Source organism: Myxine glutinosa, chromosome 1 (assembly GCF_964187855.1).
Source record: "Myxine glutinosa chromosome 1, kmMyxGlut1.1, whole genome shotgun sequence".
In the NCBI taxonomy this organism is placed as follows: Eukaryota; Metazoa; Chordata; class Myxini; order Myxiniformes; family Myxinidae; genus Myxine; species Myxine glutinosa.
Genome location: NC_136261.1, coordinates 103,492,888 through 103,509,354, shown reverse-complemented (window position 1 = coordinate 103,509,354; position 16,467 = coordinate 103,492,888). Strand labels below are relative to the sequence as shown.

Below are 16,467 nucleotides of genomic sequence, written 5' to 3'. Positions count from 1 at the left end.
TTCATTCAAGGAGGCAATGGAGTCGGGTTTTATGCAAATGAAAGCCAATTGCATCAGCTGCAAGATGTAAACATTCATTACCCCATTGGCAAGTAGCTGGCTGAGGGCTGGCAACCGATTCTTGCTGCGGAACTTTGCACTGGCAACAAGAATAGGAACGCTCACCGAGACGGGGGTGTATACATCCTCAGGGTATGTGCTGCAGACCTGTAACAAAGCGTCATGGACGATTTCATGATGAACTAAATAATAATTAAAAAAATCAGAAATTTGAATAGCAACATATTCAGAGAAATTGTCATTTGATCTTCAGCATGTCATCAACTGTATGTTGTTTGTTTTATTTATAAATCATCATAGCTCTAAAATTCAGTTATACAAACTAGATATAATAAATAGTACAAGCCATGTCAACTTGAAATGTTTCAATATATCTTCAAAGGAAGAACGAGATGGTGGACTCAAGCAAAGGCGCAAAGCCACGCATCTGGAGATTACAGTCACGTTTCCAGCCACCTGAATCTTCAACTCCTACTTGCTGGAGACATAAAATTCAACCCTGGTCCACCAATCTACATTTGCCCTACATTCAACATGAGAATCACCAACCATCACTACTCAGTTCTCTGCACGAGATGTAACAAATGACTCCATGTCAAATGTACAAACCCACCTTCGCACAAAGATTACAGCTCGCAGTGGACCTGTGACTGTCCTATATAGCACCTCCCTGCAGTTATTCAATCTACCCCACGATCAAACAACATGCATTTTAAGGCCATTTTCCCTGCCAGAGCTGGGGTTAGCCTTGCGGTCCCCATGACAATCTTCTCCATTTTGCCCTATTTTCTGCATCTCTCCTTGTTAACCCCCTTGCCCGCATTTCTTCTTCGAACATCTTTTGCCAAGTCTTTCTTGGTCTTCCCCGTCCTCTACTTCCTTCTACATTCATTTCCATCACTCTTCTCAACCAGTCACTTTCATCCATCCTCAACACATGACCAAACCATCTCAACCTGTTTCTCTTCACAGAATCCATCACAAAGTAAAGATATTTCACCTCAACAATCTACAGGTCAACATAAATGGCATTCAAAATAAAATAACAGAGCTCCAAAATTCCACCCAAAAAAAAAACACACAAAATAAACACAGCTCTCATTCAAGACTAAATGTAAAGGGGAACCCAAATGCAATTTTTTTTTCTTCTGGTGGGTATTGTGGGGGTGATGGTTGATGGTGAGATCGGTCACCAGCAGGCCAACACAGGTGTTCGATTCACCACTCAAATCGCCCATGTCCATATGCTGGTAGCTCGCCAGAGATGGCGTTACAGTTTCGTGTGACGGTTGTTTAGTCTCTGTACAGTGTCAATGACCTGACCCAGTGGAGGAGGGAGTGTGGCGGCGAGGTGAGATCGGTCGCCGACAGGCCAACACAGGTGTTCGATTCACCACTCAAATTCCCCCATGTCCATATACTGGTAGCTCGGCAGAGAAGGTGTTAGATTCGCATGACGATTGTTTCTTCAACTTAATCGTGGGGATGGCATCCTCTCTCAATTGTGGCAGAAAACCACGAGATCTAGCCATCTTTGTTGTTTCATAACAGTTCTCTGTGAAATGTTCCAAACACAAACCCAATATTTGTAGGCACGATCCATGCTCCGGTATTTTGGACAAACCATGTCAAATTTTTGTCAACCATCGGATCTTTCCACCATTGGTGTAGCATATGAAAGTATGAAACCATCTCGATACCAAGTATGCATCGACGACGCATATTTGTAGAATTTCGAAAACAATTCACCGTTTAAGTTAAATTGTTCCTTGATGTTATCCGTAGACAATACTGAAGTGGTGGTCGCTTTGACTACGTGATGTCACAGTTAATCTTGAAGGAGAAGATTTCGACTTTTAATCACAAACATACCGATTTTATAAATCACAAATCAGAAAAAGACACATCATATCTATTTTGCAGAGTATAAAGGGATTGATTAGTGGCGAGGCGGTCTGAGCATTTGGTTCCCCTTTAAAGAATGCCACCAAACTCTCCCACACCTTTCCAAACCACTCTTTCATGAGAAAGGATCAACCAGGCAACACAGGTAGGGGAGGGCTACTCACCCACATCCACAGAAACAGATTATATTTTCCAACAACTGCAGACATCCTCCAGCTGCTTCCAAACACAAATACCATCAAAATCACTTCCATAACTAGAATGGCACTCTTCAGCATCGTGATGTCACGCCGTCAATAGATATGCCTCGGCCCACATTATTACATCATTATACATACTTGCACCAAGTTTGATTTAAATACCTTCAGCTGTTCACAAGTATCACATTTTACCTGCTATGACTGACCTTTGATGCCAAAATCTAATGAGTTCATTTTGCATCATAATATATACTTACGCATACCAAGTTTGGTCAAAATCCCAACACTGGTTCACAAAGTAGCTTGGTAACAGAAATTTTACACAACAGGACATCTGACCTTTGGCCTCATGAGCAGCATGACCAGCAGCAAATGAATATACCTTAAAAAAAACACAATTACCACACTCTTCAACAGCCAAAAACAAAACATTGTGAAAAATTAATCAGCAGCCTCAACCATAAAACAGTCAGTAGAAAATCCTGGAGGACTATATCAAATATACACAACTCATGTAACTTACCCACTCCATCACAAGAACTGGTAATCAATCAAGATGACACAATCCAAACAAAAAGGAGCAATTAGCCAACCTCAAACTACTACGCCCAAAACTACTACGCCCAAAACAACTACTACGACAATTCCCAGCAACAGACCGATCACAAAAAAGCTAAATAAATTGAAACTTTACAATGAAGCTTCATCACCTTTCACCTTCAAATCAGTTACAGATATGATAAAACACAAATAACCGCACTGTGGTCACAGCCTGCGACAAAATCCGGTAACAGTCCGATTGGGAAACGCCCATTTGAAGCACTATTTAAAAAAATTAACTCAACTCTCATACATGTCGGCTTCCTCCACGGTTGTATCACAACGAGCTGATTCGTCACATGGTCACAGATCGTTTTACCCCAACATTGGGCTGTTCATTAATTATATAACGCTACTATTTTTTAGGGACATGCGCACCATGCATGCTTACGGGCTTGTTTAACTACGCCCCCTGGGGCACCCTCTTGTTGTGTCATGTGGGGTATTCTAAGGGCTCACTTTTAAGTAGTTAAACCTCATTAATAATTTTTATTCGATGTACGATTAGTTTTTTGGGGTCCCTCATCGTGAAAAATACTCAACCCAAACAAAGCCAATGGAAATCTGACACAGCAAACCCGAGCAGTGTGTAATCAGAAGAGGCCAAAAGGCCTGATGTCTTTGGCCCACCAGAAAACCGAAAAAGAAGCCATATTATTTTGCCTGGGTGCCACCGTGGGTGGAGTCAAACGACAAATGTGGGTGGAGTCCGGCAGCTGTCCGACCAATGGGTGCACATTTCAAAAACCGACCCCCTAACAAGAACCACAACACCAACAACAACTATCAGGGACACCTCTTCGTGGTGGTTGTACCCCGCAATGCAAGTCAAGGGCCAAATCTTCCCTGCTCTCCAGATTTGTCAGGGCAGCGCCGATCGGTCCCCATGGACCGGTCTCTTTAACTCTGTCGTGGCCCCGATTTCAGGAAGGCGCGGGTACACCATCCGAGATGTTGGGATTTTTAATTGTAACAGTTATAATTTTGCCGATTGCTTGATTGATTGCTTAATTATTTTCTCACCCCCTGCCATGCAGTGGTTGTTTTTAATGAAAGGCTAAGGGTACAATACCTAAAAGAAAAATGGCTGGGTGCCTTATGGTATGGGTTTTTGTTTTTTTTAAGCAATAGCTAAATGTCCAATCCTTGAAAGAAAATGGTTGGCATCAGGAAGGGCATGCAGCCGTAAAAACCTCAATGACAAAACTTATGATGGCAGTTCAAAAACATGGGTGTGGTACACCCCAAAGTACCACGTGAGCAGGTCCACCCTCCTACGACAAAAAGAACAGTGGACAACCCGGAGTAAATGAGCTCCATAAGCAAAATGACTACCAATGACGGTGAACAGCCCAAAATTGCCAATAGATTCTAGTTAGAGTTTTAAATGGTAAAAAAAACGATTATGCTTAGGAACGATCAATGTTAATAAAATGCCCTGAAGGAGTATACAAGTCATTGAAACACTGAATAGACGAAGAATTGCTATTTGTTGTCTTGAAGAAACAAGATGGAAAGGGCAAGGTACAACGTCAATTGGCTACAACAAAGAACTAGAACTAGAACATCACGACGTCGACCGATATGCCTCCACCCACATCATTACATCAATATAATACTTGTATCAAGTTTCATTTAAATCCTTTCAACTGTTGCTGTTCTCAAGTATCACATTTTTACCTGACATGACCTCTGACCTTTGATATCTGATGTAGAAATATAATCCATTCATCTTTTCATCATCTATCTATAATTCCATTAATCTCTGTGTGTATGTGTGTGTGTATGTGTGTATGCGACAACGATTTCTCGACAACTACCGGTCCGATATACTTGAAACTTGCCAGGTATATTGCTGGGGACCCGAGGATGTGCCTTTTCAAGGTTTGAAATTAATCGGACAAGTAGTTACCGAGCTATGGCGATTTAGCCGTTCGCCGTTCGCTTTGGCGTTGCGAATGGACCAAACCATTTCATGTAAATAGAGGGGGGGGTTCTGTGGTCGTTGCGAATGGACCAAACCATTTCATGTAAATAGAGGGGGGGGATTGTCACTGTACTCGCAAGCCGTTCGCCGTTCGCTTTGGCGTTGCGAATGGACCAAACCATTTCATGTAAATAGAGGGGGGGGATATAATTTTAGATAGATATATAGTACGGGCATATATATAGTACGGGCATGCCCTAGTAATATATAATTTTACAAAGTTTGTTCAAAATCCCTTCCTGGTTCACAAGTTTAACACATAACAGATTTTTACATAACGGGACTTCTGACTTCTTGACCCCATAATCAAATCCGTTTATCTTTACATCATTATACCTACTTATACCAAGTTTGACTTCGTTCCCTTCAGCCATTCTTAAGCTATCGCAGTAACGAAAACCTATTACAGGCTCTGACCTTTGACTTCTTGATGCCAAAATCTCATCAGTTCATCTTTGCATCATAATACATACTTGTACAAAGTTAAATCAAAATCCGATCACTGACTTACAAGTTAGCGCGGTAAGAGAATTTATCCCAAATGGGACCTCTGACCTTTGACCCCATAATCTAACCAGTTCATCTTTAAATCATTAAACATACTCGTACCAAGTTTAACTTGGTTCCCTCAAGCCGTTCTCAAGTTATCGCGTTCACAAAAACACATCACACACGCACAGACAGATGGACAACCCGAAAGCATAATGGTTCCGGCGAATTTGTTGGCTGAGCCAGTCAAGATGTCCTAAAAATATATGGATTGAAACTGAGAATCCACGTGTAAGAATCATCTTCATTCATATGCAGCACAGGTCTATGAGGTAACATAATTAGCTGAGGAATAACTAATTGGCTGTTAATTAATTAATTGATTAATAACATTAATTAATTGGCATAATTGGCTGTGACGTTGATGCAATGCCCTCTGCTGGTTCGGGCAAGAATTTGTCATTTATTAACTGTACTGGCGATAGCTCACCTACTCTTCATGAAGGACACCATGGGATCTTTAACGTCCACCAACAAATGCTGGCAGACGAGACGCCCGTTTAACATCCCTCGGAGGGAAAGCGTACACTGATGAATCATCCTTCCTGTGAAACACCGGCTGACAGTTTAAAGCTGTGTTGGGATTCAAACACATGCTAGAGAGCTTAGAAGCGAGTGCGCGTACCTCTAGGACCTAGGCCATCCTGTCAATCCTTATGGAAGAATGGCTAACCCCCTGAAAAAGGGGGAAATTGTCATAAAACGTTTTGTATTGTTTCGTTTACATTGCTCTAGTATTTGTACCTCTTTTTATCAACAAAATAACATCCTGCAAATATTACTCATGGAAATAAATATCGCACAACTGTCGTTTGAGGGTTCACCAGCTCATGTGAAATGAATTATGATTCCAAAATATTAAATTGTCAATTCACCAAATAATATTTGCTGAAACAAATAGCCCATGGGGGATACAATTTAAAAATACTAAAACAAATGACAAGTCGTCACGTGGAATTATTTGGAGTTACAGTTGCCAAGCTTGGCAGGGTCACACCTACTTTGTACTTGTAATTCACATGGGTGCAGTGCCAAGCAGCATTGGGCAACCCCATGCGCTCGTAATCATCCTGAGCTGAGAGCACGTCCCAACCAGCAGCGCGGTCTGTCTCGCTGCTTCTAGGGTTGTACAAGAATGCGTACAACTGGTCAAAGGTATCTAGGGGTGTGAAAGGAGACATGCAAAAAGGTAAAGAAGCATTTGGGAAATAGAACCAGCTGATAAAAGATGAATGCACAATCGAAAAAAAAAATTAGGAGGAAAATTAGAAAAATTGTTCAAGAGGAAGACGGAATGACAGAACGATCGGAGATTGGTAGTGTAGCTGCTGAAAGCTGGAATAAAAACGAGTGACATCCAACGATGATAAATACAAGAATGATGAGAATAAGCATGTGTGGCTATATTGTGGATAACACGCCTGGTTGAGATAGCTTGAGGAGTGAATTATAGAGTTGGTGTCCATCTCTCTCCTTGGGAAGGATGAGAGTAATCAGTTGAAAGGTCTTGCACGAGATAAGTAGAGGACAACCAGTTGGGCAAGTTGCTTGCTTCTCCACTGATGAAATATGGTTGTGAAGTATCTGATCATGGAAAAAGAAAAAGTAATAATAAATAAACAAGAAATATGTCGTGCATAGCACGATACTTGAGAAATCCCTAAAATAAGTTGTTGGCCTATGATGACCTCAAAAATATTTGGTGGTTGAATTCAGTGACCAGATATGCAAATCCTCTTAAAACTTCAAGTCAATCGGATGAAAATTGAGGATTTTAGAAATTTGACCTATGTTGACCTCAATAGTTGGTGGTTGAATTCCGTGACCAGATTTGCAAATCCTCTTAAAACTTCAAGTCAATCGGATAAAAATTGAGGATTTTAGAAATTTGACAAAGTTGGTGAAGCCTATGTTGACCTATTGACCCCAAAAACAAGAGGCTTCTTGCTTATGACCAACTCCACCGTTTGGTGAAGTTTCGTGAAGATCGGTTGAAAATTGTGACCTGTAGGCGACTGACATACAAACAGGCAGACAAAGACAGCATAACACACAAGACCAACCAAAATACTTGGAAAAATTTTCGATTTTTGCAAGTAATAAAACATCAATATCTGTCTTCAGTTCATCATGAAAACAACTTCAAAGACCAAGTGAATGATGAAGTTGACTTGTGTTGCTATTATCACATCACGACTACATGTTTTTGAGTGAAGATTTATAAACTACGCATACTTGTGAAATCTTAATCGGAATAACTGCAAATTTAACACAAACAGACAGGCAGTGTACAACACCAGGACAGTCAGGGCAAAGTTTTTAATTTCCAATGACTCATCAGAACAACTTCTCTAAATAATGGTCGTAAAATAAACTGAGTGGTGGATCACTGTTTTTTTGTTGTTGTTGTTTTGTTGTATACAAGATAGAGGCTCGTGTAAGAGCTAATATTAATCATAAAAAAAACATAAATGGACACAACAACAACAACAACAACAACATGCATTTTAAGGCCATTTTCCCTGCTAGAGCGGGGGTTAGTACAGCAGTAGAGAACAGGGACATCGGGAGTTCTGTGGGAGGGAGTGGGCTGAGAAGTGGGAGGGCGGGGAGTGGGGGGGGGGGGGGGAGGGAGGGCGTCCACAGTATAAAACAAATTGACACGACTAGGAATTTCAGGAATGAAGTCGGTATTTCAGAAAAGTGGATCTGGGGTGAATTTACGGGGGTAGAAAAGATCAATGTTTTGAATGGGGGAAGATAAGAAATGGTGATGAACAGCTGTTTTAAAGACCTGGAGGGAGGAGAGGGATTGAAGAGAGTGTGGAAGTTTGTTCCAGAGGTGGGAGAAAAAGGAATGAAAGAGTGAAGGTGAGCAGAGAGTCTTGATTTTGGCAGTTTCACCAGAAGAGGGTTGCTGGCAGTTCTTGTGCGACCTGAAGGAATATTTGGGGGACAGCACCGTTTTGACCACAAGCCCCATCCCCCTGGGACATGAACCAATGGCCAAAAAATCGTTACATGTTTCATACATCCTGCAATGTTGATTGCATATACAAAGTTTCATTTAAATTTTGAGCAATAAACAAGCATTCTGAGTATTGCGCTGCAATACATGTCCCCTACCGGCAGTCTGTCGTCCGGAAAACTGTTGGGGAAATTACCAAAGTTCAAAGTGCCATAACTTTGTCAAAAATGATCGAAACGTCATGAAGTTCAAACTTGATCTGTAACTTATCATGAGGAAACCATGTACCAAGTTTGAAATCGTTAGCATTAAGAGTTTAGGAAGAAAGTCCGGAAAGCTGTTCTTTGCATGACGGACTGACAGACGGAGGGACGGAGTGCAAACATATAGTCCCCTCCGGTGTACACCGGTAGGGGACTAATAAGATACATGAGCATGACCTGTAATATAATTATTTGGTATTGACCTTTGGACCCTGCCCCCAAGTCTCTAGGGGGCTGCGTCAAAAACTATACAGCTCTTGCACCTTCTTGCCAGGTAGTGATCATAACTACTAAGTTTGGGGAATTTTCGCAATACAGTTTAGGAGGAGATAACGTGATGTATGGAGACAGAGACACAGCCGATTACAATACCCCCGTTTTTTTTTTCAAAGAAAGCGTGCGTGTGGGGATAATGAAGGATATTTAAATTGCATGCTTGCAGAGGAAAGCAGAAGATCATGATACATACATCACTGATATAGGGAACATGGAGACCATAGAAATGTGATTTTTGAGTGATTTCTGTAAAGAAAACATGGAACAGAGCAGAAGATGGTTCTTCCAAGAGGAATAGTAAAAGTATTTTGGAGACCTTTTTTTTTTTTTTTTTGTATACAAGATCGAGGCTCATGAAAGAGCGAACATTAATCACACAGAAAGACAAACTGACACATAAAACAATAAAACATATAACATCGGGAGCGGTAGACAAGATGGGGAGAGAGGGGGAAGGACACAAACACAACATTTGAGAGCAGGGACCGAGAGACATGGAGACATCGAGAGATCTGTGGGAGGGAGAGGGCTTTGGGAGGGGGCATGGGAAGGGGGGGGGGTGGGAGGTATAAAACATATGGACACTGCCAGGACTTCCAGGAAAGAAGTTGGAATTTCAAACAAGGTGGATCTGGGGTGAATTAGCAGGGGTAGAAAAGATCAAGGTTTTGGATGGGGGAAGATAAGAGATGGTGGTGAACAGCCGTTTTAAAGACCTGGAGGGAGGGGTGGGATTGAAGGGAGAGTGGGAGTTTGTTCCAGAGGCGGGAGAAAAGAGGAATGAAAGAGTGAAGGTGAGCAGAGAGGCGAGATTTCGGCAGTTTAACCATCAGAGGGTTGCTGGCAGATCTTGTGCGACCTGTCGGAATATTTGGGGGACAGAGCAGAGAGAGAGAGCTGGGGGAGCAAGGCCGGAGAGGAGTCGGTAGAAGACAGAAAGACCACCTACCTGCCTGCGGTGAGTGAGTGAAAGGCCCTCAGAGATAGCTTCATAGCGGGAGATTCCAATAATTCTGAAAGCTTTGGTTTCAACAGCGTGAAGCCGAGCTAGGTGTGAGGCAGGAGCACCGGCCCATAGGGGAGAACAGTATTCCATTGAGCTGAGGATGAAAGCCTTGTATGTGGTGAGGAGCTCAGGTGTGCCGAGGAAGGACTTCGCACGACGGAGGATGCACAGTCGGCGACTGGCTTTGGAGGCCAGCTTGGAAATGTGGTTTTCCCAAGAAAGATCATGGCAGATAGTGAGACCCAAAAGCTTGAGCGACAGAACTTCTTGGAGAGGATTGTTGAGAAAGTAGATGGGTGGATTGGCCAGTCGATCTTTTCGGAGAGACATAGTAAGAGTGTGAGATTTGTCAGGATTGAAAGACATGTTCCACTTGTTTGACCAGTCTGTGATTTTGTCCAAGTCTTCAGAGAGTGAGGAGGCTGCCGACTGCCGATCTGAGGGAAGAGGAATGGAGCAGCAGAGAGTGGAGTCATCACCAAAGAGATAGAGAGGATTTTCCAGAGAGTCGGAGAGATCATTAATAAAGACCAGAAAAAGCACAGGGCCCAGAACACTGCCTTGGGGAACTCCAGCCTGCACAGGAAGGGGAGATGAGAGAAATCCATTCAGGGCCACACGTTGACTACGACCAGAGAGGAAGTCCGCAAGCCATGCATGGAGATGTCCATGGATACCATAGGAGGAGAGTTTGGTGAGCAGAGCTGGGTGCCAGACCGTATCGAAGGCACGTGATATAGAGGATACAGATATATAGAGGATACAGATAGATATATAGAGGATATAGAGATACAGAGGATATAGAGGATACAGATACAGAGGCAAAGGGAGACAGCTCTGATTTCCTGTTTGGCATTGAGGACCTCCATCCATTGTTGAGAAAGCAGAAGCAGCATGTCCAGAGTAGAGTGACCTGGTCTGAAACCAAATTGATGATCAGAGATCAAGCCATTGGAGAAGAGGAAAGATTTCATATCCGAAGCAATGATGGATTCCATGACTTTGCTGATAATTGGGAGCAGGCTGATTGGTCTGTAGTTGCAAGGATCTGTTTTTTCACCTTTTTTGTGTAAAGCAGTAATGTTTGCTGATTTCCAGGATGCTGGCAGATGACCTTGAGCAAAAGAGAGGGTGAAAAGAACAGAGATAGGGTGAGATAGAGCGGCAGAGCAGGATTTTTGGACCCGTGGACTGATGCCGTCTGGTCCAGTTGCAGAATCAGAGTCGAGGTTAGACAAAAACTCCTCCACCTTGTCAGGAGAGAAGAACACAGAGTCTGGAAGCAGTTGGGTTCGACTGGGAAAGGTGGGAACAGAGAGAGATGGGTTTGGGACTAAAGATTTTGAGGCAAACACGGAGTTGAGGCATTCGGCTTTGTCACGAGCGATGTCAACTGTGTGGCCATTTGAGGTAAGGGAGGGGATGGAGGGGGAACAAACATCAGAAATGGATTTGACCAGACGCCACTAGGATTTGGAGGAAGGAGACAGGAGACATTCTTGAGTGTGGAGAGATAGTGCTTCCTGGCACTCCTGAGGGTAGACACACACTTGTTCCGAGCTTGGTGGAAGGAACTGAGATTGCCTTCAGTTGGATTAGCCTTCCCAGAGGCAAAGGCAAGTTGTTTCAGGGCAACTGCCTCACCACAAGATTCAGTGTACCATGGACGGGAGGAAGGGTAAGACAACTGAAGACGAGATGGGATAAATCTGTGCATGAGAGAGAGCAGTTTGCTTTGGAAGAATTCCCAGGAAGAATTGATGTCAGAGGCAGTGGAGATGGGAGACCAATCCAGACGATTGATGGCTGCTTGAAGACCGTCCCAGTCGGCCTGAGTGAAATGCCATGCTCGTCGACGCTGAGGAGGCTCTCTGAGAATGGCCAGAGAGATGTCCACTTTGACAAGCACATGATCAGAAGAACCGATTGGAGCAGAAGAAGAGCAGCAGACATTAGCAAGGAAGTTTGTCATAACCAAGTCTAGAAGAGAAGATACTCCATTGGCTGAGATCCGGGTCGGGAAATTGACAGATTGTGTCAATCCCAGTGAGTCACAGAAGTCCTTTGCTGAGGTGCCATGACTGGTGAGAGAGGAACCCACACCCAACCAGCTGGCATGATGACAGTTGAAGTCACCACATATGAGGAAGAGAGAGTTGGGATGAGTGGATAGAAGTTGGTCCATGTTGCCAGACAGTGAAATGTAAATGGGGTCATCACTGTTTGGAGGACGGTACAGAACACATATGAACAAAAGGTGGGAGCGGAGAGGAAGCCGGAGCCAGAGGTACTCCTGGGGGTGAGGAGGAGAGAGGGCAGTGCAAGGAGAGTGAGGAAGAGAGTTTTTGATAAAGATAGCCACCCCACCACCAGGACGAGGCTCAGGTCTATCATACCGGAGGAGGGAGTAACCAGGAAGAGATATTAAGGAATCAGAGACATCTTGAAGGAGGGAAAGTCTCTGTTAAGCAGATCAAGTCTGGATTGTCAGAAGCAACCTGTATGGAGAGATCAGTCAGGTTTGAGCGAAGGCCCCGGATGTTTGAGGTCCATACCGTTAATGAAGAGAGAGGGGGAGCATCGGGTACAGGACAGGGGAGGGGAGGGGAGGGGAGGAGTAGGTAAGATGAAGGATGAGAGGGGGAGGTAGGAAGAGCAGTTGATAGTGTCTCAGAGATTACAGAAGAGTTCCAAGAAAGGGAAGGATGAGGAGGATGAAAGGTTTGGATGGTGAAGGGATGAGGCACAATGAGGGGTTGTTTGAGGGGGGGGGGGTGGGTAGAGGAAAGTAGAAGGTTGGGGGGGGCGGTGGAGATATGAGATAGAAGGGAGATGAAGTGGGGAGGAGGCAGCTTTGAGGAGGAGGGGGGAGGAGGAGGGAGAATTGGAGAGGAATGGTATGGGGGGAGATTTGAATGTGAGGGGTTGGGGGGGAGTTTTGAAGGGGAGGAGTGAGGGGGGAGTTTCGGAAGGGGAGGGGCAAGGGGGGAGTTTAGGAGTGGAGGGGCAAGGGGGGAGTTTAGGAGTGTAGGGGCAAGGGGGGATTTGGAGGGGAGGGGCAAGGGGGGAGTTTAGGAGGGGGAAGGGCAAGGAGGGAGTTCAGGAGTGGAGGGGCAAGGGGGGAGTTTCGAAAGTGGATGATTAATGAAAGACGAACATTGATAACAAATTGGGTTTGTTGTGATTTTCAAGTTAGCAATCCGATTCAGAATGATGGAGGAGGGGTGGAATGAATGTGAATTTAGACCATGTAGTGAGGGAGACGTATAAGAGATTGAATTTCTTTTTTTTGACGTGGAATGAGATGGAGAGGAATTTGAAAAAAGCCTTTTAAATAGGAAGAAAAACAGCGTGTTGTAATATACCACTGAATAAAACACTGAAGGGGAAAGTTTATACATATTTAAATAATATTAAAACAGGACCGCAGACAATCTTAAATGCACAAAGTACCAACGGGGGGAGAGCCGAGAGGGACCACCACGTGTCAGGTGGACAGGGCAAAAGGTCGATGGCAACGAGATAATGGGGGCGGGGCGAACAGCACACCTGGACAGAAAGTACAGGATGAGACAAAGCACACGTGGAGAAAGGAAAATAAATGTTTTTGGTTATTTTTTATTTTTATTTTTTATTTTTGTGGGGTGGGGGTATTTTAAATAAACGTATTTAAAACGTTAGACAAAGAGTATTATGTTCGGGGTAGAAGGGAAAAAAAACAGAGCCAAGCAAAACACGATGTAGGGGACTTAAGTAAACAAACACCGATGGGGGTACAAGGCCGCACATGCGGAGCAGAGCACGATTAATTAACTACGAGTTTCAGGAAATTCAAACCAAAAATAACTATAAACAAACAATAACGCATGGACGATAAAATAACGAGTTGAAATTTGACAAACACACAAATGAAAAAATAACCGCTTTGGATGCCCAGAGAGAACCAGGCCTCAAGGTCGGAAGCTTCAACAACTAGGCCGCGTGGCACGAAATACTCGACTATTTTTTACAGGTATGAAAGATTAACACCGATAAATCTTCCGAGGGACATGCAAAAGGTACACACACGTAAGATAAATACAGTTTCGACAAAAATACAAATATGACAATTACTTAACTTCGATCGTGGAACAGCTTCGAAAAACCGTTTTATAAGCATGTCTAGACTATTGCTGTACGAAGATAAACAAAAACACCTCCCTCCTCCATCATTCATCAAAAACAAATAATCACCAAGTCAATTATTATTCTCATGTGGAATATTTGACTCACCCAGGTCTCCTTGTTTCCAGAGTTCTCAATGAAGATAAGATGTGTAGCAGTTAGGTGCAAAGTACCTTCGACTGCCTTTTTGGATGCAAACCGGTCCACGAAACGCACATTCTCCAACTTTGTGGGGTCCGGGGAACGTGGGCAGGAGGGGCGAGGGGGGTTGTGGAGGGGAGGGGAGTGGGGTGTGGCAGGAGTGGGGGGGGGGGGGAGTGATAGGAGGGGGGAGGAGTGAAAGGATGGTGGGAGGGAGGGGGTGGCAGAATGGGGAGGAGGGTAGTGGCAAGAGTGGAATGGAAGGAGGGGGGCAGGAGTGGCAGGGAGGGGGCAGGAGTGGCAGGGAGGGGGAAGAGTGGCAGGAGATGGGGAGGGAGGGGGCAGGAGATGGGGAGGGAGGGGGCAGGAGATGGGGAGGGGAGGGGGCAGGAGATGGGGAGGGAGGGGGCAGGAGATGGGGAGGGAGGGGGCAGGAGGTGGGGAGGGAGGGGGGCAGGAGGTGGGGAGGGTGGTGGCAGGAGGTGGGGGGCAGGAGGTGGGGAGGGTGGGGGCAGGAGGTGGGGAGGGTGGGGGCAGGAGGTGGGGAGGGTGGGGGCAGGAGGTGGGGAGGGTGGGGGCAGGAGGTGGGGAGGGAAAAGGAAGGAGGTGGGGAGGGTGGGGCAGGAGGTGGGGAGGGAAAAGGAAGGAGGTGGGGAGGGAAAAGGAAGGAGGTGGGGAGGGAAAAGGAAGGAGGTGGGGAGGGAGAAGGAAGGAGGTGGGGGAGGGTGGGGGCAGGAGGTGGGGAGGGTGGGGGCAGGAGGTGGGGAGGGTGGGGGCAGGAGGTGGGGAGGGTGGGGGCAGGAGGTGGGGAGGGGAGGGGGGAAGGAGGTGGGGAGGGAGGGGGAAGGAGGTGGGGGAGGGAGGGGGGAAGGAGGTGGGGGAGGGTGGGGGGCAGGAGGTGGGGAGGGAGGAGGAAGGAGGGTGGGGAGAGAGGGGCAGGAGTAGAATGGAAGGAGGAGGGTTAGGGGGCAGGAGAGGGTGGTGAGTGGCGGGGGGAGGGGGGGAGGAAGAGTGACAAGACGGTGGGGCACGGGGTCAGGGGGTATAAAGAACAAAGATGAAAGAATGGATACGTGGGATACGATAGGCAATGAATACGAATACGATCGTGTAAACATATGAGGTTTGACTTGAGCTTGAGGAAACCAGATCGCAGATTTTGGAAAACACGATAACGATAACGAAACCCACAGCAAGTTTCAAACAAAAACAGAAAACGCCATGGCCTCGGAAATTCACTTTCGCTACAAAAGAATCGTTCTATATGATAATATGAGGTATAATACTTACCCTGGGTGTGTGTATGTGTTCCATGGCGGAGTCAACAAGTCACCTGTACGGCAGCCATGGTACAGTATTTGGAAGGGTGGCGAGGGCGAGCCTGATGAGAAACGAATCGCGGGTTATTCCTCTTAAAAACCAAACCGCACGTTTCCGCTCATTATTATTCGTTTCTTAAAATAAAAAGGCATTCCTTCCGGTTTCTAGTTTTCTGCTTTGCAGATTAAAAAGTTTTTCACACCTGGGTGTTGTATCATCGACACTGCTATCTACTCCAACTGGATTGGCTGTCACTGCTGAATGTTTGAGTCAACGCGCCGCCATCTTGGGACACTCAAAATAAGCGACAACACGCATTGGCCGTACTGAGCGTTACGTCCCATGACGCCATGCAATCGATCACTCTGAGCATGCAGACAGGTAGATTCTTCTAATAATTTTTTGCGAAGTATCATTTACAAACGATCTACGGTCAGCGTTTTTAAACGTCTGTTATTACATGAAAACTATACGTATGCCGAATCAATTAATTACAATCATATAATATTTTCCTTCTTTTCAAGCCCCAATCACAGGAGGGGCAGGAGGTGGGGAGGGAGGTGGAGAGGGTGGGGGTCACAGGTTCGTGTCACCGAAGTTCCCCACGATAATTATGAATTTTCATCTGAATAATTATAATGGACTTGGAAAATAGGTATTACCTTTCATCAAAACGAAATTGTAATATTGTAAAATTGGATTGAAATTTAAGTCGACCCAATATGTTGGTGGACGTTATAGATCCCCCGGTGTCCTTCGCAAAAAGTAGGCAGGCCATCCCTAACCTACAAGTTCCTTCCCGAACCTACAGAGGGCACTGCGCCAGTGGCACAACCGCACCGCGTCCTCATCCAAAGACGTCATCCGGCAGCCGCCTGCTGCATAGGAAAGAAGAGGAAGAAGATCTCTTATTATGACAGTCCTGCTCGCGGCATGCTTGATCAGCGGACACCCAGGTGATGTTGGCAGGGCTTGCAGGTCGAAACACTGCAGTACCGAGCCAACACAGGTCGAATGCTCAAATAATT

The 16,467-nt window shown here is 45.2% G+C and overlaps 1 protein-coding gene across 2 annotated transcripts in view; it reads right to left on the bottom strand.

The window, feature by feature from the left end:
- Window positions 1–15,801, bottom strand: part of LOC137412330 (phosphatidylinositol-3,5-bisphosphate 3-phosphatase MTMR6-like) — a 78,885-nt gene extending 63,084 nt beyond the window's left edge. The window contains exons 1-6 of one of the 2 annotated variants that reach the window (XM_078775458.1): window positions 15,642–15,801; window positions 15,410–15,500; window positions 14,087–14,203; window positions 6,723–6,885; window positions 6,303–6,460; window positions 82–207 (exon numbers count right to left, since the gene is read on the bottom strand). In XM_078775458.1, coding sequence (XP_078631584.1) covers window positions 82–207; window positions 6,303–6,460; window positions 6,723–6,885; window positions 14,087–14,203; window positions 15,410–15,433 — 588 coding nt within the window. In that variant the 5' untranslated portion in view covers window positions 15,434–15,500; window positions 15,642–15,801. Of the gene's footprint in view, window positions 1–81; window positions 208–6,302; window positions 6,461–6,722; window positions 6,886–14,086; window positions 14,204–15,409; window positions 15,501–15,640 lie in introns of both variants that reach the window. The other variant, XM_078775454.1, reaches the window with a different exon arrangement.
- Between the last annotated feature and the right edge of the window lie 666 nt (window positions 15,802–16,467).